At 41.6% G+C, this 25,310-nt stretch overlaps 1 protein-coding gene across 4 annotated transcripts in view; it reads left to right on the forward strand.

Moving 5' to 3' along the window:
- Positions 1-25,310, forward strand: part of fbln2 (fibulin 2) — a 215,866-nt gene that overhangs the window by 23,131 nt on the left and 167,425 nt on the right. For all 4 annotated transcript variants that reach the window (XM_073072167.1, XM_073072165.1, XM_073072164.1 and 1 more), the window contains exon 4: positions 24,078-24,251. In XM_073072167.1, the coding sequence (XP_072928268.1) occupies positions 24,078-24,251 (174 nt within the window). The remainder of the gene's footprint in view (positions 1-24,077; positions 24,252-25,310) is intronic.

The raw sequence follows: 25,310 nt of genomic DNA on the forward strand, positions 1-25,310 counted from the left end.
AAGAAGTCACGAAATGCCAATGAAATAGGCCATAAAGCCTTAAGACATAGAGGCAGAATTAGGTCATTTGACCCACCGATTCTGCTCCACCATTCCATAATGGCTGATTAATTATCCCTCCCAACCCTATTCTCCTGCTTTATCACCATTACTAATTAAGAACTTATCAACCTTTGCTTTAAATATACCCAATGACTTGGCCTTCACAGCCACCCATGGCAATGAATTCCACAGATTCACTGCCCTCTGGCCAAAGAAATTCCTCCTCATCTCTGTCCTGAAGGGACATCCTTCTTTCCTGAGTCTGTGCCCTCTGGTCCTAGACTCGCCCACTATTGGAAACAACCTCTTCAAGTCCACGCTATCTAGGCCTCGCAATATTTGATAGGTTTCAGTGAGATTCACCCTGCCCCCCACCCCCCCATTCTTCTAAACTCCAGCGAGTACAGGCCCAGTGCCATCAAATGCATCAACCCTGTCGTTTTGGGGATCATTCTCACGAACCTCCTCCGGACCCTCTGCAATGCCAACACATCCTTTCTAAGGTAAGGGGCTCAAAATTGCTCACAATACTTCCCAAGTGTGGTGTGACCAATGCCTTGTAAAACCTCAGCCTTTGATTCTTGCTTTTATATTCTAGTCCTCTCAAAGTGAATGCTAACATTGCTCTTGCCTTCCGTACCACCAGCTCAGTCTTCAGATTAACCTTTAGGGAATCCTGCATGAGGAATATCAAATTCCCTTACACCTCTGATTTCTGAATTTTCTCTCTGTTTAGAAAATAGTCTATATCTTTATTCCTGTACCAGCGTGAATAACCAGTTACATTATATTTTATCTGCCACTTCTTTGCCTATTCTTCTAATAAGCAGCCAGTTGATGAACATCCTTAACTGGGTGTGCACTGTTAGGCCTGATTATGAGGTACTATGTGTGTGAGCTGTGTATTGTCATCCAAAGAACACATCAATTTTTCATCAAGTAAATCCATTGCTATTTGCAAGTCTGCAAATAATACGTCAACAAATGTCAAGGTGGAAGATTTTTTCCCAGTCTATGCAGCTGGTATTGCCAATCCTTGGGGGAATACCAAAATAATTACAAGTGCTGTTGCACATTTGAAATTGGATTGTTAGTCAGGGAAAGGATACTGCATATTCCAAATCATATTTAATATTCCTTGTAGCGTAGCTCCACATCAACCCTATTCCCATAAGCTCAAAGCCTGGTTCTAATAAGAGTCACATGTAGAGTTTCATTTCTCTTCATTGTACTACAAAATGTTATCATGATTGGCTGTTCTGTACAACAAAATCGAACTCAGGCATGCGGCTTAGTAAATAATATGTATGGAACAGCGTGTTGTGGCTCTGTGCGTGTGGCTGGGTTACATGATTTCACTCAAGGGATGTTTCTGATTTCCTTTGATATAAATGATGTATTATGTGCTCGTGGCTTGAATATGTTTGTGCACAACCACTGAAGGTCTGTTTCAAAAGGAAATTGAACGTCCCTATGTAGTCATGACTTGCACATCAAAGAGTGCACGTCATGAGCAAGGACATAGCTTTACAATGTCAGGGAGTGTATGGATGGACATCTGTCAGGAGGTCAGAGGGCACACTACCAAAGGAGCCCTGAAAATATACAAAAACAGAAAGCACAGCACTAAGATAATTCTCTAAAGTGTTCATGGGATAGTAAAACTGCCTGCCTAAAGACAGGTATATGTTCTTATTAACGTCCAATCAATAAATATTATTTGCAGTGGGAAAAATTGTGCAACTCTGCAAAATATTTTGAAAACTGTCCGAGAATGATCAATCAAGAAGATTGTGTAGGAGTTTTCCCAACTCTGCATTCGAGAAATTCTCTATGAGCAGAATACCTTGCAATTCGTGTGGGATCTTCAGGCATTCTAGCTTGTCTGAAAAAACAGCTCTTCAACAGCAGCCCCTGTAAGGAATGAAGATCCTGCAGTACCATGGTATTTCCATTTACTTTCTCAGGAATTATTTTTCAGTTTTGAATCTTAGCTTTTTGAGCGGTTGTCCCTTGCATCAGTTAAAGTTCCAGATTTACAACTCAACCCCATGCTTAATTTGCCAAATGACACAAGAATAGTGTACGTTTCCTGTGGCTGGAGGGTTATAGCAGATAATCTATGACTAGTGATAGATAAACTATGAAGGGTAATATCAAGCACAATGGATTAAAATTAGATTGCACATCTTTTTTGAAACCCACATCATTTTAACGGCTTGATTCCGTGACTTAAGTTTTCAGTTTGTGCAGAATTGACAACTTATGGTGATGTAAATGTGTAGAGGTTTGGGATTCATGCATAAATGGGGTGGCACGGTAGCATAATGGTTAGCACAATGCCTTGCAGTGCAGGCGATCTGGGTTCAATTCCCACCGCCGTTTGTATGTTTTCCCCTTGATTGTGTGGGTTTCCTCCGGGTGCTCCGGTTTCCTCCCACAGTCCAAAGATGCAGGTCATTGTAAATTGTCCCATGATTAGGCCAGGTTTAAATCATGGAATTGCCGGGCAACACGGCTTGAAGGACTGGAAGGGCCCGCTCCACACTGTTTCTCAAATATCAGCACTGTAGATCATCACTGACCCTGCTACAGGATCTGTGCGTTATCCCATGTCTTTGGAGTCCTCAATTCAGCACATTTCCCGATAGGTGATTTGCCAGCTGAATCAGCACATGAGCTATTAAACTCTCTTTTTAATATATACAGGTGGTTGAAAGGGAGAAAGTTAAGTATAGTATGCATTTCAGGCAGCATCTTTGGAAAGGAGTACAGTCGACGATTTGGGCCGAGACCCTTCGGCAGGACTGGAGGGAAAAAAGCCTAGGGGTAGACTTAAAAGGTGTGGGGAGGGGAGAGAGAAACGCCAGGTGATAGATGAAACCTGAAGGGAGCGGGATGAAATAAAGAGCTGGGAAGTTGATTGGTGAAAGAAATACAGGGCTGGAGAAGGGGAAGCTCTTTACTTTATCCCTGCCCCTTCAGGTTTCACCTTGTCCTTCTCTCTCCCCTCCCCCTACTCTACTCTTCAGCTTTTTTTCTCCCGTCCTGCTGAAGCGTCATGGCCTGAAACGTCAACTGTACTCTTTTCCACGGATGCTACCTGACGTGCTGAATTCCTCCAGCATTTTGCGTCTGTTGCTTAGATTTCCAGCATCTGCAGATTTTGGATATAATATACATTTGCTGTTTTAATCAGTTGTTTTAATTAACCTTTTTTTAAAAACTATTTTAATTTTGTAAACATTTGTGATAGTTTTTTGAGTGTCAGAGACTCTCAGAAGCTACTGAAACTTGGGAATTTTCAACCCAAGAGGGCTGTGGAGGTTCGATTCCAAGACTGAGACAAAACTGACAGTGAACTGAGTCACTGGAAACACTGAAGCTGTTAGACGTGAAGCTCTTTATTCATCACCACAGCAGTCATTTTCTTGGCACCCTCTCACTAGAGTCTCTGTATATCTGGTTTTGTATTCTTAAAAATAGAGATAACAGTGAGTTCAAGTTTATTGTTATGGGCATACATACACAGGATGCAAATGCTCTAAAATCAGCTTTTCAAGTTCAAATTTATTGTCATCTGTCTGTACAACCAAATGAAACAATGTTACTTTGGAACACAGAGCACCCATATATCATACGTAGCACATAAAACAAAATATTATCACAAGTAAGTTAATAAAATATAATTCAAAATGCATGTGTAGTGCATGGCACAGGTACACAGTACAGTAAACAGTAAATAGCTCGCTGTCCTGGTGACGAGACCACAATATTGGCAGAGTATTCATTAATCTTGCAGCCTGAGGGAAGAAGCTGTTAACCTGTCTGGCAGTCCTAGTCCTGATGCCCCTGTGCCTCTTTCCAGATGGTAGTGGGTCAAAGAGATTGTGGGATGAGTGGAAGGGATCCTCAAAAATGCTTTGGGCCCTTTGTATACAATGATCTCCGTAAATGTCACAAATGTGGTGGGGGGGGGGGCCTGGTGATCTTCTCAGTAGTTTTTACTGTCCTCTGTAGGGTCTTGTGGTCCAATGCCTTGTGGCTTCTGTACCTCACAATGATGCAGATGGGACACTGCAGATGGTGCTCCTGTAGAAAGTTATTAGAATGGAGGGAGGGAACCTTACACCTCCCAGTCTCCTCAGAAAGTGTAAACACTGCTGCACCTTCTGGAGTAATGAGGTGTTGAGGGTCCAGGTTGGATTGCCCATTGTGTGCACACCAGAGAACTTTGTGCTCTTCACTCTCTCCACAGCAGAGCCATTGATGAGCAAAGGAGAGTGGTCAGCCTGTGCCTTCTTGAAGACCACAGTCATCCCTTCTGTCGTGCCCATGCTGTGACTCAGGTTGTTGTCCTCACACCCGTTGACAAGCCTCTCTACCTCCTCTCTGTATGTCGGACCACCACTGTTGCTGATGAGGCCAGCCACTGTTGTGTCATCTGTGAATTTGATGATGTGGTTGTGCTGAATCTGGCAGTGCAGTCGTGAGTGAGCAGCGTGAATAGCAAAGGACTGAGCACATTACCCTGGGGGTGGGTACCGGTACCCAGCATGATGGAGTTTGAGATGTTGCTGCCAGTTTGGACTATCAGGGGTCTTTCTGTCAAGAAGCCCAAGATTCAGTTACAGGGAGGGGTGATGAGTGCCAATGAGGACAGTTTACTCACCAGCCTCTGAGGGACGATCCTGTTAAACGCCGAGTGAAGTCGATGAAGCATTGTTAGGTGGGACAGGGTGCAGTCTAGAGCCGAGACTGTGGCATCGTCCGTGGACCAGTTTGAGTGATACTCGAACTGGAAAGTTGCTGGAAGGTGGGATTTTGTACCATCCAATACTAGCTGCTCAATGCACTTCATGGTTGTTGAGGTCAGTACGACAAGGTGGTAATCATTTCGGCCATTTACTGTTGCCCTCTGGGGTATCTTCAGGGATAGTGGGCTGTTGCAGAGAGATGTTGGAAGATGTCCGTTAAGATGTCTCACTTTCCAGAGACATTACCTCTTGTAGATCTTCTTGATGGTGGGTTGGGAGAAGCTGTGATGAAGATGGCTGGGCTTACCACTCTCTGTACTTCGGCTTCTTCCGTTCCTGTGCACTGCAGCCTCCAGGTTCCATACCAGGTTGTAATGCAACCAGTCAGAATACTTTCCACCGTACACCTGAGGACGTTTGTCAGAGATTTCAACTGAGTTTAAGTGGGTACAAACAATGACATTGTTCACTTCGATATTTTGATTTTGAAAATGGTTCCATTGACTTCCCTATTTACAGTGAGAGCCCATTGTGATGGGAAAGGCACACGTGAGTGTCAAAACACCTTTTCTGGATCAAAGGAATGTACATCGATTGTCTCGTAGCTTCTGAGGTAGAGAACCCGAACACCCAAAATTAGTGTAGTGAGGCTTGACTCTCTGCTTACACAAACATCCGAATTATTGATAGAAAGAGCAAATATGCATATGTGCTTAGTAACAAAATAAATCAGCTGGTATGTGAGGACAGGCTTGACATAACCCCATTGTCTTATCTTTGGCTATGCATAAAGAACATCAGTTGGTTACAATAGTTGCCAAACCATTTTACCTGAGCAGATTTCTTCTGTGTGTCAGGCTCCTGTAGACCCCACTATTAGTTTACTACATCTTTCTTTTAATTTCAGACTGATCATTGCTTCTAGCTATATTTGAACCGGTTCCTGAAGATCGGTTTTCATTTGAATGATTGCCTGGTATATCCACATAATTCCATTACTCCTGAATCCTTAACAAATAGATTATTAGATGCTGAAAGAATCAAGGATGATAGCAATAGTGCAAGAAATTTGCTTTAAATTAGAAGATTAGCCACGATCTTCTTGACCATTGGAGCAGCCATGAAGGGCCAGATAGCCTCCTGTTAATTTCTGTATTCTGTTCACAGTTAATCGATCTCTGACAGCTGTCAAGATACGGTTGGGCTAATATACTGATGTAGAAAAGAGGTTGGCTAACTGATAAGCAAAATGAGAATCGGGATAGATGGTTCGTTTTCAGATTGGCAATCAGTATCTAACAGTACATCACAGGGATCAGTGCAAGCACCTCAACTCATTGCAATCTATATTAATGATTAGGATCACGGGAGCTAGTATACAATGCCAAATGTTACTAATATAGGAGCAATAGGTGGGCTAGAAAGAGTCTAGGTTAAGTGAAGTGGGTAAAACATGGGTGGATGGAGCGTGAATTGTGAATGTGAGGTAATCAATTTTGGAAGGAAGAATTAAAAAAATTGTTTATGAGTAGAGACACTACAAGATACTGCAGTGCAAAAAGTTCTGAGTCCTTGTGCATAAAACCTAAAGAATTAGAATGCAGTCAGAGTGAGAAATTGGGAAGTCTAATGGAATGACAACCTGTGTCACAAGGGTTACAAAGAAGTTTTGAAACAAATTTATGGGCCAATAATCTGTGACGACCTGTAGCAGATTGGTGGCCCATAAATTTGCATCAAAACTTCCCTACTGACAAAGTATATAAGTAGGGGAGCATTGATACGAATTAATGAACGGGCAGCTAGAATACCATGTATGATTTTTCTCTCCATATTTAACGCAAGATATCCTTTGTTGGGAGGACATGTCCCATTTGAAGAGTATCTGGAATCAGAGGGGCCTAATTTTAGAATGTGATTGGCCATTTAAGATGATGATGAAGAGGAATTCTTTGCTAAGAGCTCAAGTCATTGAAATTTTCTGCTCTGGGAGTGGAGGAGGCAGAGTCACTGGTTTTATGTAAGAGGGAGCTTCACAAATATTTGAAAATTCAGGGAGGTAAGGAGTACAGAAATGAATAGGTTGGAACTATATTCATTCAAATTTGAGAAGAATGAAAGAATGAGAAAAAAAGACTCCGGGGAGGGGAGGTTGGTGCTGGCATTGGGAATTGACAGGTTGAAGACTGAGAGAATATTTCACCCAGTGGAGTTATCTGAAACTAGAAGACGTTTCAGAAAAAGGCTACAAGTGTGGGTCATCCACACTGGAGGAGCAGATTTGATGGGCCAAATGGCCTGGCTTGCTTCAGATTCTGTTGTTTTAAGCTTGAGGATAGTCTTACTAGCTAACAAGTTAATTCAGAAGTCATTGTTTTGTCAGTAATTAGAGAATGGCTATCTCATCAATAGTAGTTGAATTAGAAGTATTGTTATTGATTACTGGTTATAGAGAGAAAACAAATGTCATGCAGATTTGATGTTGAAACAGATTTTATGCATTGTATGGTTAAACCTTTCCACCACTAATCAGTTAGCACCTTTCTTAAAGGTTTAATGTGTGAGGAACAGGGAACTCTATCGTCCACCACTATACATGGCTCTTTTTGACCCCACAAAATGCTTTGACTCCATCAATGAAGAGAAACTATACAGCATTCTCCTCAAGAAATTTGTCTGCATTGTCGTAGCACAGATGAGAAATTGTGCATAACCACATACTCCCTGAAGTTAGGTTGGCTTTACCTCTGGAGTGGAAGATTGAACAGAGGTCAAAGTTATCATTGAATTGTTTGCCTAAGCATACGTGTAGATGGCCTTGTATCTCTACCAACCGCTCCCACCCCCTCACACCATTCAATGCCTTTCTCGAACAATAAATGTATTTAACATAACACTGGTAAGCGTGGGTTGCTGTGCGTCTCTCAAAAGCATCTTCTCAACAAAGACAGATATGGATGATGAATTTTACATTGCTTTTGGTTCACTAGCACAAACTTTGGCGATCCAAAGGAAAAACTATTTAATGATTTGAGCACAAACTATTTGTGCACAAACCTTGCACAAAGGTCTTTAGTTCCCAGGTGGCAGTGATCCCTGCCCTCAGACAAATACTTGAGCAAATATCACAAAGCACTGGAGATGATTCTTCAGATTCACTGTCAGAATAAGCAAACTAACCTCTGCATCTGGCAATAGGACAAAGTGCCAGCACCGCGACCCAAATTACGCACTGTCACGCCACCTTGTTTGCATGCCCAATGCCAGGCTCCTGGAGTAGAGACTATTCTGAGCTCCATCTTGGCAAGGAATTACAAGGTGGAGAGACGAAAAGAATGTTCTCAGAGCTTCTTTGAAAAAAGAAATACATCACCACTGTAGCGGCTATTCTAAAAAACCAGTGCCGTTGCAGGCGACTGCCACGGATTGTTAACTTGTACGATGCGGCCTCCGATCAATCGAATAATAATATTCCACAAAGTCAACGAAATTTATTTGATCCTTTATTAGCAACTAGCAAACAAACAGTCTTGAAGCAATACAGTGAAGTGTAATTAAGAACAAAGCACAGGTACGTAACGTATTCCCTTCACTCATGTGACTAACATAATAAACGCACCTCAAAAAGGCAGTGTCCATCATTAAGGACACCCACCACCCAAGATGTGCCCTCTTCTCATTGTTACCATCAAGAAGGAGTTACAGAGGCCTGAGGCACACACCCAGTGATTCAGGAACAGCTTCTGTCCCTCCGCCATCTGATTTCTGAATGGACATTGAAACCATGAGTACTACCTCACTACGTTTTTAATTTCTGTTTTTGCACTACTTATTTAACTTATATATACTTACTGTAATTCATTTTTGTTCTTATGTTATCCTGCTGCAAAGTTAACAAACGTCACAACATATGTCAGTGATATTAAAGCTGGTTCTTTTACCAATACCAATAACACAGAATACAATACAGATAGAAAACAGATGCATGGCTCCTACAACCACAAACGGGTGAAAATGGAAAAATGGAGAAGGTGCACATGAGATGGCATGTTATCCTTGAATTTATTCTTCACAAGCACAGAAAAGTCTGGCATAAATGTTAAAGTGAGTGAACCGCCCCTAAACCATTCAGAACAATTCAGTTCCATGCCATGACAAGAATCCCCTAATCCACTTTTGACAGAATTTATGGGCCCAAGTTTCCATCATCAGTCACCTCCAACCACAAAAAACTGCACTGGATGCAATTCATTTTCAACCCTGAGCAAGTACCTAAAATTTTAACTGCTACTGACGACATAATTTACCTCAATCGAGAATGAGATAATTGATGTTTTTACGCTAGGGGAGTTGAGTGATTTATTGCCGGAAAGTGGTGCACAATGAGCGTGCTCAGGGCACCATGTAATTTTCCTTTGCATCTATTACCTAACTGCTTATAATTAATTTCCAAAAGTAATATAATATTGCACTGAACGAGAATGCAATGTGGATAGAAATTTGCTATGCCACCAGTATATTGCTGAAGTGCAAGGTTCTATTTTTAATGTTGACAGGGAAACGGCATTTGATGCAACACTTGAGTAGCAATGTAGACAAGTAAGTAGACCTGTTAGGAGTGTGCTAATGATGTGTTGGTAAAATCAAATCTCAAAGTGTAGGACAGTTTTTTGTGTTGCTAAAAAAGTTTAGCACCTTGAACCTTAGTTCAAAGCTTGCTTCTCTACCCATTAATTACCACTCCCATCCCTTTACTTGCACTGGTTTTCCCAAAAATGTTGCTTAACTAATGATAAATCTTGAATACTTTTTTCCTTTTATGTAAGGGTAATCTGTGAGTGATTGAACGGGAAAAATAATTTTAATGCCACATGAGAGTATCTTGAGATAAATTGAGTTAATATATCTTCTAACGTAAAGATTCATTATGAAGAATAGTGGTGATTCAACAAATTATTTTTAGTGAACGATGGTCCAAGTGCTTCAAAAAATTGCTTCAGCAATCGTTATGTGGATTTGTAATGAGCCATTAGAAGTACCCAAGTTATCATAGACTTTAATTGGGAGTAAAGCTGTAGTGATAACTTTTCACTGTTTCAAAAAAGGTACATATGTCTCAAGAAGTGAAAGCATGGCATTAGTAATGGTGTAAGTCATTTACATCATCATTTCCTCTTTCACTGCCACCATACAAAATGGGTTGATACTACAGTCACAGATCTCTGGGAAATCCAGGGCCATACATTCAAGGCTGTTGTTGAGTGTGTCAGGTCCAAAGGAGCAACAATTGATAGGTCTGGTTGAGCCAGTTGCTGTTGACCTATTCCTGTTTTACATAGATCACAGAAAGGAGACTTGGGGATGGATGTATGTTTGCTGCAGGCTCTTATTAAATATTGAGGCTGAGATTAAAACCATATGCTTGAGCTGCAGAACCAAATTTAAACTGAATGCTTTCTCTGGGTTTCTATCAATCCCTGCAGGCCTCATTTTAGACATGTCTTTCACAGTTTATGGCACTGATTTACATGGGTATAAAGCTCTGAGACTTTCAAATTCTCAAACTGTTCTGCATCACTGAGGAAAATTCATTCAATAATAACTAAAAAGATGAAACTCTTCATAAATAGCATTTCAATAAAGGGTCTTGGATGGGTTGCATTGTCACTGCTTACCATATGAACAGGGAATTCTGTATAATTCTCTTCAAAGAGGAAGTACTGAATTAAGAACAATTTTCAACAGGCTTCATTCCAAACCAGGGAACAGACCACTTTTGAAAATTTCTACAATTATATCCCAGTTGGCTGCTGAGGAAAGTTTTCTTACATCAGATGTAAAATTTATTCTGATGGCTGCATGAACTTTGCAAATTTTAACCATGAAGTAGATGATCAGATTAGTTGGATGAGATAGACGCAGCAATACGTCAACTATTCTTATAAATTGTGTGCGTTCATTTAATTCTTATTTTATAAACTTATTTTACAAGTCACCTTGTTGGTAGTGACACCTTTCCTCAGTTGCAGTTAAGACAACAAATAATAATTATTATGAGGTCAATATCAGGGATAATAGCTAGATCAGAGCATATGGCAGAACAAACTGAATTTGGAAAGATGACAATCAGAGGGCAAAGATTAAGAAATGAAGAGCAATGTTGCAAATGCAGTTTATTACTCATAAATATGAAATTGTGCATTTGATAAATTAACATACAATGGAATGTAACAAGCAATATTTACAGTCGCAAGTATATTTATAGGTTCATCCATACATAAGCAGATGTTTAAAATTAGGTTTGAAATGGGATGAAATATTACAAATGTGCATTTAGGATTTATCCGCAGTGAGTTGATAATGATGAATCATTATAAAATAGTTGGGCTGATATGGTCAGATTCAGATGGCTGCCTCTTGATGAGATACAAATACAATCATTTGGTGTTTTAACTGGATGGGACGGACGCCTGTCTAGAGGCACGCTAACAGAATGAAACCTTGTAGGATTGGTATCAGGATAGAGGGACTGACAGACAAGACACTTAGTGAGTGCTTCGTTCTGTTTTGTACTGTAGTCATCTGATTAAGATCGCTATGCTTGTCAAAGTGGTATTTTTGCCTCAATAACATAAACTGTTGCTCCAACTTGTAACTATTTTTGTCTTATTGTGTTAAAAGGAGGAATAGATTCAAAGTTCACAGTAAAGTTATTATCTAAGTACATACATGTCATCATATACAACACTGAGATGAACTTTCTTCCGGGTATATTCAGGAAATCCAATAACCATAATCGAATCAATGAAAGACTAAACCCAACTGGGTGTAAAACAAATGTGCAAAAGACAACAAACTGTGCAAATACATAAAGAAAGAAATAATATTAATAATAAATAAATAAGCAATAAACATCTAGAACATGAAATGTAAAGTCCTTGAAACTAAGTCCATAGGTTGTGGGAACATTTCAGTGATAGGGCAAGTGAAATTAAGAAAAGTTATCCCCTTTGGTTCAAGAGCCTAAGGGTTGAGGAGTAATAACTGTTCCTGAACCTGGTGATAGAGACCTGAGGCACCTGTACCTTCTTCCTGATGGTAGCAGCGAGAAGAGAGCATGGCCTGGGTGGTGGAGATCCCAGCTGATGGATGCTGCTTTCCTGTAGATGTGCTCAATGGTGGGGAGGGTTTTAGCTGTTATCAACTGGGCTGTATCCACCTCTTCTTGTAGGATTTTCCGTTCAAGGGCATGGATGTTTCTGTACCTGCATTGGTCATTCCACGGAGGGAGAGGAACAGCAGCAGTCTCAGCTGTGGGTGGTCAGAATAAAAGGGCTGAGAGGGGTCAAACCTTCATCCATCCTCACTTCATTAATGTGGCTAATGAATCAAGTCTCATTAGACAGCAGCTTCCAAACCCATGACCATTACAATCTAGAAGCTTAAAGACAGTAGAAGTATGGGGACACTACCACTTGGAAGTTGCCTTCCAAACCACACACACATCCTGACTTGGAATTATATCACGGTTCTTTCACTGTTGCTGGGTCTCTCCCGAATACCGTTGTGGGCTTACCCACATCATGAGGTGTGCGATAAGCTCAGGGTCAGACTGCAGAGGTTCAAGAAGGTAGCTTACCACCACCTTCTCGTAGACAATGAAACGCTGACACAGCTTACGAAACCCACAAACATGGGATAAATAAAGGAAGTACCACTTCGACATGTTGGCCCTTCACGGAAGTGGTTGTCATGTTCCTGGTGGTTGCTGGCTTTCATGGCCATGGTGTGCCATTGGATGTTTAGGCCACCACTGAGCTTATGCTATTGCCTGGATGTGGGAAGATGCTGGGTAGTAGAGCTTATGGCTGCTGTCTTTATGTATATGCTGGAACTACTGAAGACAAAGAATTACACTGTGAAAGTCATGAAAATTGAGATGCCATCTGCAGAAAAGTTATCACTTTGCCAAGAGCAGGGGGAAGCGGTGTCCATTGTTGAAAAGCTTTGGAACAGCTCAGTGCTCAACAAGTGCCTTAAACTTGAGGCTGCATTACTTGTGAAGGGGCTGGTGAGATTTGAAGCTGGGCTGACCACGAAGTTCTGTATATTGTTTATAACATGAAAACAAGCAAGAGGAGCATGGGTAAGTGGAAAGAGCCACCAAAGGAAGTTGAAGAGGTGGGCTCAATTACAATCTATAAAAGGCAATTGGAGGGGTTCATGGATAGGAAAGGTTCAGAAGGATTTGGGCTAAATGTAGGAAAATGGGACAAGCTCAGGAAGAAACCTTGCTTGGGCCAAAGAGTTTGTTTCTGTTTGGGTGGATAGGGGAACAATATCTTTAAAGTTGGTAGAAATTAAGGAGAATGATTTGTTGAACGTGAAGGCTGGTAGTATAGAAGTCAAGGATACCCTTCTGCTTAGAAGAGAGACGAGGAGGAGTTTCTTTAGCCAGAGGGTAATTTAAAGTAGAGATTGATAGGTTCTTGATTAGTTAGGGTGTCAAAGATAATGGGAGAAGGCAGGATAATGGGGTTGAGAGGGATCATAAATCAGCCATGACGGAATGGCGGAGCAGACTCAATGGACTGAATGGCCTAATTCGTCTCCTATGTCATATAGTCTTATGACCAGAGCTCTAAACGTGTTCCGTGTTAGAGAATGAGAAGTATCTTGTGCCGCAGTAGCAAAGTAGTTATCATACGCCCTTATAACTCGCGATGTCAGAGTTCTGAGTTCAATTCTGGCATCCTGTGTGAGGTGGTTTCTATGTTCTTCCCGTATGTGCGCGTGCTTCCTCCGAGTGCTCTGGTTTCCTCCCACAGTCCAAGATGTACTGGTCAATAGGTTAATTGGTCATTGTAAATTGTCCTGTGATTAGGCTCATGTAAAATAGGTGGGTTGCTGGGCAGTGTGGCTTGTTGGGCGGAAGGGTACCTGTATCACACCGTATCTCTAAATTAAAAATAAACAATAAAATCTGCCCTTGTGCTAGATGAAAGCAATTGATACTGGAGAGAGCATTGAGTTGCAGGGGTGGAATGTATTATTCAGGTACTTGAAGAAACTGAAAGCTGTACTCACCCTTGTTAACCTTTTTGATTCATTCAAATATTTTCTTCAACAAATTCAGGATATTCCCAGAACTACTGCACCTAGCCATCTCTCTTTGGTGTATGTCTGCCTTGGCAATCTTCCTGCCACTCAATCCAAAAGAGTACATCTCTGTTCACCTTTAGCTATTCCACTAATAACAATAACATCCTTAAGTTTCCTTACATGAAATAAAAATGTGCAAGCGGAAGGAAGGGGTGAAGGACTTAAAGAGCAATGAAGAGTCCTGGGATCAGTTGATGGACAGGGCTTTCATTGACTGTCTAATGTTAAAAAGAAACACAAAACAAAATATGACACCACATCACAGAGGCAGGTACTAGTGGAGGAGACAAAAGGCTTTGTCATAAAAACAAGAGATTCTGCAGATACTGGAAATCCAGAGGAACAAGAACAAAATGCCAAGGAATTCAGTTGCCTAGACAGCATCTGTGGAGGGGAATAAACAGTCAATGATTCAGGCCAAGACCCTTCATCAGGACTGGAAAGGAAGAGGGAAGAAGCCACAAGAAGACGATACAGGGAGGGGAAGGAGCACAAGCTGGAAAATAATAGGTGAAACCAGGTGAGTGGGAAGTGTGAAGTGAGAAGCTGGAGACAGGTTCCCAGGAAGGATTTGTCACAAGGTTTGATTTAATAACTGTTTTAAAAGAAAGAAGAGTGATGGAAAAACCAAGAGATTTAAGGAACAGATTCCAAGTCTTAGTGCCATGCCTATGAAGGAGACAGATACCAATGTCTTCATTCAGGAATGAAGACATTCATGCAGGGGTTCCCAACCTTTTTTACGCTATTCACCCCTACCATTAACTTTTTTGTCTGTAGTGTCAGTGGAAGTCTTTCAGAACTTGCAAGATTGTTAAATGCTTTAAGTGATTTGGAGTTCTGAAAGTGCAATTGGTAATTAACTAGGACAGAATTTCTTCTGGGGGAATCACAGTGGGTTGTAGGGTTGTAAGGGAAAAAGAGTGATGTGTGTGCAGAGCAATAGGAGGCAGTGATTACAGGTGACACTGACTGTGAGAATGACATGGTGCTTGTGAAGGGCTACATTGGCAATTCCAAGGGGGGGCTGATGAAGTGACTAGGAAGCATGCATAATGAAATAGACAGGGAGTGAGATCAGAGAACTTGATGAACTAGCGATGAATGTTGAAATTTATGGTGATAGTGAATTCACCCATTAGAGAGAGTGAGGAATGAAAACGATGAAGATGTCACAGTGAATCCATTTGAACGGGTGGTAATGTGGCGGTATTGGAGAAAGAGTGTGGAACGAAATAAAGTGATCAAAGGAGAAAGAGGTAGAGAGGTATGGAGGCATGAGAAATGTGATGTAATTATGAGAGCTATTGTGGGGGCAAGTAGTGGAAGGTCTATCCCAAATGCAGAGCCTTCTGTTTGGGGGAACACTCCTTAGCTGATCCTAACCCTCCAGGGTGGCTTTGGAAAACCTGGAGATTTGTTTCCAATTCATTACTGAAGGAAGTCTTACTGCAGCAATCTTACAGAACAATCAGCCGGATGGGATTGCAACTTTGATTTAAACAGTATATTTCTGTTTTCAATAGGCCTCAGGGGATTGCTGTAAATTATAGTCAGAAAGTGACTGTGTTTCCTGTTGCCCACATAATGGTTTGGCAAGCCCTTTGGTCCAATGTTAATGAATCCCAGTGGTTAAATATAATTTATTAACGTCTGTTTCTAAGTTACACTATGTTTGGAGTCAGTTTTTTTTAGAGAATTGTTTGTTTTTCCTCAGCATTTCTCACTTTTGATTATGGCATGCAGATCTTGTCTAACTTGGTAGGACATCATTTTAGCTTAGGCTGACATCCTGGTATCATCGACCCAGCCAGATCCATCTCGGGTACAGCTTTCCCCATTATCAAGGACATTAACAAGAAGAGATTGCTTTGGAAGGTAATGTTAATCATTAAAGACCCCCACCATCTGGGCCATGCTCTCTTCTCATGCTGTCGTCAGACGAAGAGTATAAAGACATAAACCTCAAAATTCAACAAACAGCTTCCCCACTGCCATCAGGTTCTTAAACTGATATGAAAAACCCAAATTCTGCCTTGACTACATTACCCGCAACTTGCACTAATGTTACTAAGTTTTTTCTGTCATATAAATTATGTATAATTCATGTTAATCTAAGTTAATGTAATTTATTTTATCATGTTTGTAATGTGCTGCTGCTGCAAAGTAATCATTTTTATGGCTTTTATACCATTGGGTATGCATCCTTTGCAATAAACTTGAACTTGGGGGAGTGCATTGTCAGTTGCTAGCTTTATCTGCTGTCACAGGTGGACACGTAGCACCATTTTGAAGAAGGGCAAGGATGTTATTTATATCCTGGTGAATAATTATGTTTTTATTAGTGGCAGTGAAACAGATAATCTGCTCATAACAATATTGCAGTTTGTGGTGGTTTGCTATGAACATCTGTTCATAGCAAACCATGCTTCTTACTTAATTGGGTGCGAAGCACTTTGGGATGTTCTGAAAGGGACTTGAAAGGCTCTTTGCAAACGCTAGTCTTCATTCAAACTATGCATATGTAAAAGTACTTTGGAGTGAACATTAAAACATTTCAAATAGTCATTAACTGCTCTCTCTCTCTCTCTCTCTCTCTCTCTCTCTCTCTCTCTCTCTCGGAATCTAACGTGGTGTTGTACTGCCTTGAAACTGAAACATTATCCAACATGCACTGTATTTGTGAGGTAAATTTAGTTATTGTTGTGTAATTTCCGTGGACATTTATAGTAAAGGCCAAGATATCAAATTCCTGTGTGCGTCAATTCATATACATACATTTATTGCTTTCCCTCTTTCGAAACATTATAAAGTTTAATTGCAGTAATTTGTGTTTTCCTGCACCACAGGCAATTCTCTGTAATAACAGTTACCAGTGACGCCATCAAGCTTTGAGGCTTTGAGCAGGAAGGGCAAATTTTAAATACCGGATACAACAGAATTTCACTTGGAAGCAGAACAGTGTGCATCTTCTCTCATTGTCAGTGGGATACTTTAATAACGTTTTGGGGAAAAATTAGTTGGGTTGCCAACAGCACTAAAAGCACGAGGGGCATTCTAAAGATTGATTTGGACAATAACTTTTTTTTGGGTCAAAACTTGTCATAGGATTTGGGGTGTGTTCAGAGGTACCACTCATCATGTGTAGCAAGTATCTGCAGAAGTGCCGAAAGTGGAGAAAGAGTCCAAGCCTAAGCGGACAAAATTTTCTGGAATTCTGACACCTTCCAGAATTCTGTCAATATAGACAGTGCTACAGCAGGTAAATTCAGCTGGTGACTCTGAGAAAAAGGGTAAATTCAGATCTATGCTCTCTCTGTGGGTAAAGTTGGAATGGGTTCAACAGAGGCAAAGACATCGCTCACTTTAATTTTCCTCATCCGCTGCCCCATCAACTGTGCCTTATTGTCTACGGTTCCTCCAAACAGCTGAGAAAAGACCAATCATGACAGGCAAGCTATTAGATCGTTATCCAGTAGTATTCGAAGGGAAACATTTTAGTTACGTTCCTGGATATCAGGATCCCAAGGCATGAATTGGACTGGTAACTGATAGCTTGCTTAATTGTGTGGAGGTGTGTCCACCTCCCTCAGAAAGAGTGCAGTTCCTCTTCTAGTGTTGCAAGTCAGTCCCTTCAACTGCATACGGCAGAAAGCTTTGCCATAAACACAAGAGGTTCTGCAGATGCTGGAAATCCAGAGGTACAAACACAAAATGCTGTAGGAACTCAGCAGGTCAGACAGCATCTGTGGAGGGGAATAAGCAGTTGATGATCCGGGCCAAGACTTCATCAGGGGGAAGAAGCCGGAACAAGAAGGTAGAGGGAGTGGGAGGAGTACAAGGTGACACCTGATAGGTGAAGCCAGGTGAGGGGGAAGATAGGTGGGTGAAGTGAGGAGTTGGAGTCAAGTTGCTGGGGGGGGGGGGGTAAGTATTTCTCAGAAGGGTCGATTTACTAACTGTTGCAGAAGAAAGAATTGTGATGGGTCCCTTCCATCGCATATGAGTATTGACTAGTGGTCACCATGATGAAAATTTTCCTGTGAGGGCTGAGGGGGCAGGAATTCAACTGTGATAGTTGTGTGTCTTACTTAGATGTTGCCACCTATCGTTTGCTAATCAACAGACCACGTAGGCCTCCTTGTGCATGGATTGTGATGAAGATCAATTTAACCAACGTAAGGGGCTTCCATACTTTTAGATAGAGAGCTAGGAAAATTTGTGGGGAATTGACTTATGTTTTCCAGTGACTTACTTCTGTTTTCCTTCATACATTATGGAGGAACCCCAAGGGTAAGTGGTGTGGCAGAAGCCATCCTAATCCACAACCTGCACATTTGTTTGCTTTATAAATCATCCTCCAAACATCTGCTTCCACTTGGTTGAGTTGCAGCCAAGAGAATATATGGTTCCAACACTCAATAATTCAACAACATTTCCTGCTGGTCTCTTTGTTCAGTTGAGCACTTTCCAGCTGCCCTTCCCTGTGAATTCAGCTATAATAACAATATCAGCACCCCGTTCGAATAGAGTAACCATGCACCCCCAGATTCTGACAATGTATTGTGGACGTAGTTCTATTTCTCAATGCAAGCAATGGCTCAGAATTCCCTGAGTAGTGTCCCCTATCTGTGCCTGGTAGGCGTCTTACACAAACCACAAATGTTAACTTTGCTGAAAGCAGACTTTGATTTCACTGGTTCAGAAGGTCCCGGGTCTTGGACAGGGGCAGGGCCTTGAATGACGTGGTGGATTGACATGGATGGGAAAGAATATGCCCAACCCAGGGAACTCGTCTGGTGGAGTGAACATCACCAGTAGCCTGTCCTGGCGCAGCTATGGCCAAGAAAGCCCACCATTCCCTCTGCTTCCTCAGGAATGTTGGCATTGACCCTTGCCGGCCAGGGTGAAAGGAGATAGGCTACCAGTACAGAGTACCCCTCTGGCCATTCTCCTCAACAACAGGGATATCACTTGGGATACGTTGTGGGGGGTCGACCTAGCAGAGGAAAACCACGGCGGTCGGGTCTCTGCCAATGAATCTGGCTCTGTGGATCAGAAGGGAAGGGGTTGCAGAGGTGAGCTGTAGTGATCAGGGATGTGTTAGTAAGGGAACCAGAAAGGATGTTTTGTGTACTAGATCAAAATTCCAGATCGGTTTGTTACCTCCTGGTTGCCAGGGTCAGGAACATCCTGTATTGAGCCCACAGTGAATGTGGGGCGGGGGGGGGGGGGGGGGTGTTACAGGTAGAGGTCATGGTCCATGTCGGTACCAATGGGTAGGATGGGTGACGAGACCTTGCCAAGTGAGTTCCGGGAGTTAGGTGCTAAGTTAAAGGAAAGGACCTCCAGGGCTGTGATCTCAGGATTTCTGCTCATGCCACGTGCTAGCGAGGCCAGAAGTAGGAAGATCATATAGTTTAACACATGGCTAAGGAGTTGGTGTAGGAGGGAAAGCGTAAGATTTTCGGATCATTGGGCTCTCTTCTAGGGAAGCTGGGACCTGTACAGAAGAGAAGGTTTGCACACCTGAACTGGAGGGGGACTAATATCCTAGCAGGAGGGTTTGTTAGTGCTGCACGGGGGTGGAGGGGGTGTTAAACTAGAGTTACAAGGGAGTGGGAACCAGAGCGCCAGAACAGATAGTGGAGTGGTTGTGGAGAAAGATGTTTGTTAACTTATATACAAAGTCATGAATCAAGGTTGGGCATGGTGGGTCTAATGTTTTGAGCTGTGTATACTTCAATACACGTATTGTAGAAAAGGCAGATGAGTTTAGGGTATGGATCAACATATGGAATTATATTGTAGCCATTAGTGAGACTTGGTTGCAGAAGGGACAGGACTGGCAGATCAGTAGTCTGGGTTTCATTATTTTAGATGTGATAGAGCTTGAATGATTCAAGGGGGAGGGGTGGCATTACTAGTCAGGGATATGTTACTGCTGTGCTCAGTCAGGACAAACAGGAGAGCTCGTCTAGTGAAGATTTATAGTAGAGCTGAGGAGTAAAGGCTGATTTATACTTGTGTGTAGGGTGACGTGCACCTCCCTGAAAAAGTAACTCACGCGTTGCGGCGACGCAGACCACAACAACTGTGATTGGTCCGCTTGGTGGCATCGCATTTCCGGTTGCTTCTTCTCCATCATGTCTGTACACTGATGTGAAATAGATGAACCAAGTCATCAAATCTACCTGCCAACTTGCGAAAATGTTTGAAATGCATTTCCTCGTTCATGTCTCTAACGAAGAAGCTCAACACAGTGGCATAGAAATCCCACCGCCAACTAGCGTTTTGGTGCACACCAATGCATGCTCGCTACGGCGTAGAGCAACGCAGAAGTGAAAATGCACAAGTATAAATCAGCCTTAAGAAACATATGACCACGTTAATGGGATTATATTCTGAGCACACAACAGTCCACAGGATATGGAGGAGCAAATTTGTAGTGAGATCACAGATTGTTGCAAGATATACCAGATTGTGACACAAGGGGATTTTAACTTTCCACATATTGACTGGGACTCCCATACTGTAAAAGGGCTTTATAGGAAATAGTTTGTCAAAGGCATTTAGGAAAGTTTCCTTAATGAGTGTATAAAAGTCCCAACTAGAGAGTGTGTGATACTAGATCTCCTATTAGGGAATGAGACAGGGCAGGTGACAAGTGTTTGTGTAGTGAAACATTTTGTGTCTAGTGATCATAATGTTAGATAGTTCTAGATAGATCTGGTCCTCAGGGTGAGATTCTAAATTGGAGAAAGGCCAATTTTGATGGTATCAGAAAGGATCTAGCAAGTGTGGAGCGTAAATTGGAGAAAGGCCAATTTTGATGGTATCAGAAAGGATCTAGCAAGTGTGGAGTGGGACAGTTGCTTGGCAAAGGTTTATTTGGTAAGTGGGGGGGGCCTTTAAAAATGAAATTTTGAGATTACAGAATTTATATGTTCCTATCAGAATAAAAGGCAAGGATAACAGGTTTATGGAACCTTGATTTTCAAGAGATGTTGAGCCCTGGTTAAGAAAAAGGAGGCTCATTGCAGATATAGACATGCAGGAACACATGAAGTACAATTTGCAGATGACACCAAGATTGAGTGTGTAGTGAATAGCGAGGAAGACTATCAAAGTTTGAAGCTGGATCTGGAGCAGCTGGAAAAGTGGGCTGAAAAATGACAGATGTAATTTAATGCAGTGAAGTGTGAGGTGGTGCACTTTGGTAGGTCTTACAGGGTAAGTGGTGGGGCACTGAGGAGTGTGGTAGAACAGAGGGATCTGGGAATGCAAATCCATAATTCCCTGAAAGAGGCATCACAGGTACAGTAGATAGGGTTGTAAAGAAAGGTTTTGGCAATTGATGGTCTAGTTTGCAGCTGATATAAAGTTAGGTTAAGGACAGGTAATGTTGAAGAAGTACTGGGTCTGCAGAACTTGGACAGATTAGGAGAATGGTCAGAGAAGTGGCAGATGGAATAAAGGCATAGATTATTTTCTAAATAGGGGAGCAAATTTAGAAATTGGAGATGTAAAAGGACTTGGGAGTCTTTGTGCAGGATTCCCTGAAGGTTAACTTGAAGGCTGAGTTGGCCAAAAGGAAGGCAAATGCAATGTAAGAATTCATTGTGTGAGAACTAGAATATAAAATCAAATATATAATGCTGAAGATTTATGAGGCATTGGTTCAACTGCACTTGGAATATGGTGATCAGTTTTGGGCCCCTTATCTAAGAAAGGACGTGTTGGCATTGGAGCGGGTTCATAAGAATGATTCCGGGAATGAAAAGTTATGAGGTTTTATAGCTGGCATTTAGAAGAATGGCGGTGGGGGAGGGAATCTCATTGAAACCGATATTGAAAGGCCTATGTGGGAGAGTTCTGGAAGAAGAGTTGAGACCAGTGAACAACATGACCAAGGGCAATATCCTCCAGATGGTTCACGAAACTACTTCTTTTACCTTTTTTTTTCAAATGGGGTTCTGCTGCTTCAGTGGTGTATTTTCGGGCCGATTGAGCGATCTAGTGCTTTGCTGTCTTCAAGGGGGTTCAGTGAGGTTTTGAGTGAAGCATGTGGCCTCAAGAACTCTGGAGATGAGGTGCCAAGCCACAACTGACCCCATTTATCACCGATCTTGCCAACTGAAGCATCAAGGAAGATTGAAACCATCAAGGCGAGACAGATGGAGAGTGGGTATTCAACGTCATCTACCAGCCTCTCGCACATTGCTGCCGGAGGAAGGTGTCTGTGTGTGACGGTCTGTCTCTCCCTCTCGCTCGATACTACCAGAGGATTGTGCTGGAATCCTGGGTCTCGGGCAAGGTTTAGTTGACGCAATTTGTAGATTGGACTCTGTAATTCACATTTCAACTCACTCCTCTTTTTGTTGCTATTTTGGTCATTTTTGATTGGGGGAACCTGCAGATTTCAAACGACACAGTGCTAGGTTGAAATGAACTGAGCTGGTCTGAATATGTCTCAACTCTTTCAATTTTGTGTTTTATATTCTGTGTTTTTCGCTCTTTTTTGCTGTTTGCATGATTTACAAACGTTTGTATTTTTTCTTGTGTGTTGGGGGGGGTTGGTTTGATGTCTTTCTTTGAACAGGTTCCATGGTTTTCTTTGTTTTGTGGTTGTCTTTGGGAACATGAATCTCAGTGTTGTGTACTGAATACATACTTTGATAATAGATGTACTTTGAATCTTTGAATCTAGGAATTCTGACCCTCAGAATTCAAGGGCGCTCCTTCAGAACAGAGATGAGGATGAATTTCTTTATCTGTGGAATTCAGCCACAGATGACTGTGGGGTCAAAGTCATTGGTTATATTGAAAGAGGGGGTCAATAAGTCTTTGATTAATAAGGGTGTCAAAGCTTATGGGGAGAAAGCAGTAGATTGGTTATTGAGGGGGATAATAAATCAGCCATGGTAGAATGGCAGAGCAGAATCGATGGGCCGAATGGCCTATTTCTTATGGTCTTGGTGGGGGGGGGTTTATGAGAATGATCTTGGGAATGAAAGAGTTAACATATGAGGAGCATTTTTGATGGTATTTGCTGGAGTTTAGAAGAATGAGGGGCATTTTATTGTAATCTACCGAATATTGAAAGGCCTTAAAGTGGCTGCGGAGAAGCTGTTTTCAATAGCTGAGAGTCTGGAACCAGAGGGCATAGCCTCACAAGAAGGATGTCCCTTTAGAAGAGAGATGAGGAAGAATTTCTTTAGCCAGAGGTTTGTAAATGAAGGGGTTAACCAATGAGGAACATTCTTGGTGGTTTTGTGCCTGTACTCACTCGAGTTTAGAATGAGAAGGGGTGTGGGGGAATTCATTGAAACCTACCTAACATTGAAAGGCCAAAACAGTGAATGTGTAGACGATGTTTCCAATTGTGGGAGAGTTTAGGACCAGAGGGCATTGTCTCAGAATAGAAGGACATCCTTTAGAACAGAGAGGGAGGAACTTATTTACTGGGTGGGTGGTGAATCTGTGGAATTCATTGCCACACTCTGCTGTGGAGGCCAAGTCATTAGGTATATTTAAAGCGAAGGTTGATAGGTTCTTAATTAATAATAGTGAGAAGGCAGGAGAATGGGATTGAGAGGGATAATTAGTCAGCCATGATAGAATGGCAGAACAGATTCTGCCATTTGGCCTAATTCTGCCCCTGTGGGTATACTTAAAGCAGTTTCTTGATTAGTAAGGATTTCAAAAGTAAAGGCAGAAGACAGGAGAATGGGATGACATCAGACTCAATGGGCTGAATGGCCTAATTCTGATTCTGTGACTCTACTTCCTGTGGATTTGGATTTGCAGAGACAAGATTAATGGCATTTATCTAGAACCTCATAGGTAGTGTATGTCTAAAAAGGATACAGGAGTACAGGGATACCAGCACTGAAAGCTCTCTGCCCACGTGAGAAAGAAGCTCTGTTAATTACAGGTGAACTGAATGAAACCTATTGGACTGGATGTATTTCATCAAGAGAAGGTGATAAAAATCATTTAAGTTCATTTTAAAAGAGTTGAAGATCACTGTAAAAGTATTTAAATATTCAACTGCTTGATCCTCAAGTCACAGTGCGAACAGCTGAATATGTTCTTCTGTCTTTCCTATTAAAGGGGCTGCCTTGGAGAAAAAAGCCAATCACTCCAGTGATGACTTAGTTACTTCCAGATCCACAACTGTTGCCACTCTAGGATCTACAGCTCCTCCTACAACACCCCCAACTCCATCATGGTATCCCCCCACCTCGATTCCTGCCTTAGAGGAACCCATTCATGAAGAAGTTAAACGTGAGTTACCTCAGTTTCTTCTTGCTAAAGTACAATGAAATGGACAAATGGTACTGATTTAGTAACTTAAGCTGCTCTCAAGCACTCTATGGCCAATGAACAAATAAGTTATTTGGAAATGTAGTCATGATTTTGTAATGTATGAACTGTGTTGGCAATTTGAATACAAGCTCTCACAAAGAGATTTTGAAGATTTCCACCTCATATTGTATTTAATATTTGATAGGCCACTGGGAACATCTCTACTGCCAATCACTAAAATAGACCCATGAGATCTTTTGTGTCTGATTCACAGGTTAGAAAGCCCTTCTTTAATATTTTATCAGTAGCTGTGCAGGGCTTCCTTGGATCAGAGAGCAGGTTCAGATTTTTCAATTGGGATGACAGCATAATCTTTGAACCATGGGAAGAAAATGCCACTGAATTAGGTTTGGGTGATTCCATGAGTGTAAGGACCCAGTGGAAAAAAAGACATAGCAGAAGGGAGAAACATCTGCTCTTCACACTTTCATGTTTCCAATGTTAAAAGTACTGGAGTCATGTGATAAGGAAGTACAGAATCAGATCATTCATTTCATTATGCTGGTATGAGCTGTCTAATTATCCCCAGTCCAAAATTTTTCTATATTTTGTTTTGAAAGTTTTACCATCACCTTTTTGGGTGATGCTTTTAGTTTCACAATCACCGCAAAGAATTATTTCCAGATGTTGCTAACAGCTCTTTTATCAATGACCTCTTACCAATCCTTTGGCCACTCCTTATATTTCTTACAGAAAATCTCTCAAAATTCAAAATAATTCCATTAAATCTCTCTCTTCCGAGAACAGCCCAAACGATTAACAAATCTGAAGCCTTTAATTTCAGTAAATCTCCTCTCTACATTTTTTAACCTTGATGTATTTCCCAGCATAGTGTGCAGATCTGCTTGCAATACTCGGGGGCCTAGCAAGCTTTTCATGAAAGGATAGCACAACTTATTTGCCTCAGTATTCCATACAAATAGTTATAAGACTCCATCATGTCTTCATGACAGTCTTCTCAACTTATCCAGTAATTTA

This window comes from Hemitrygon akajei, chromosome 19 (assembly GCF_048418815.1).
Source record: "Hemitrygon akajei chromosome 19, sHemAka1.3, whole genome shotgun sequence".
NCBI classification, from domain to species: Eukaryota; Metazoa; Chordata; class Chondrichthyes; order Myliobatiformes; family Dasyatidae; genus Hemitrygon; species Hemitrygon akajei.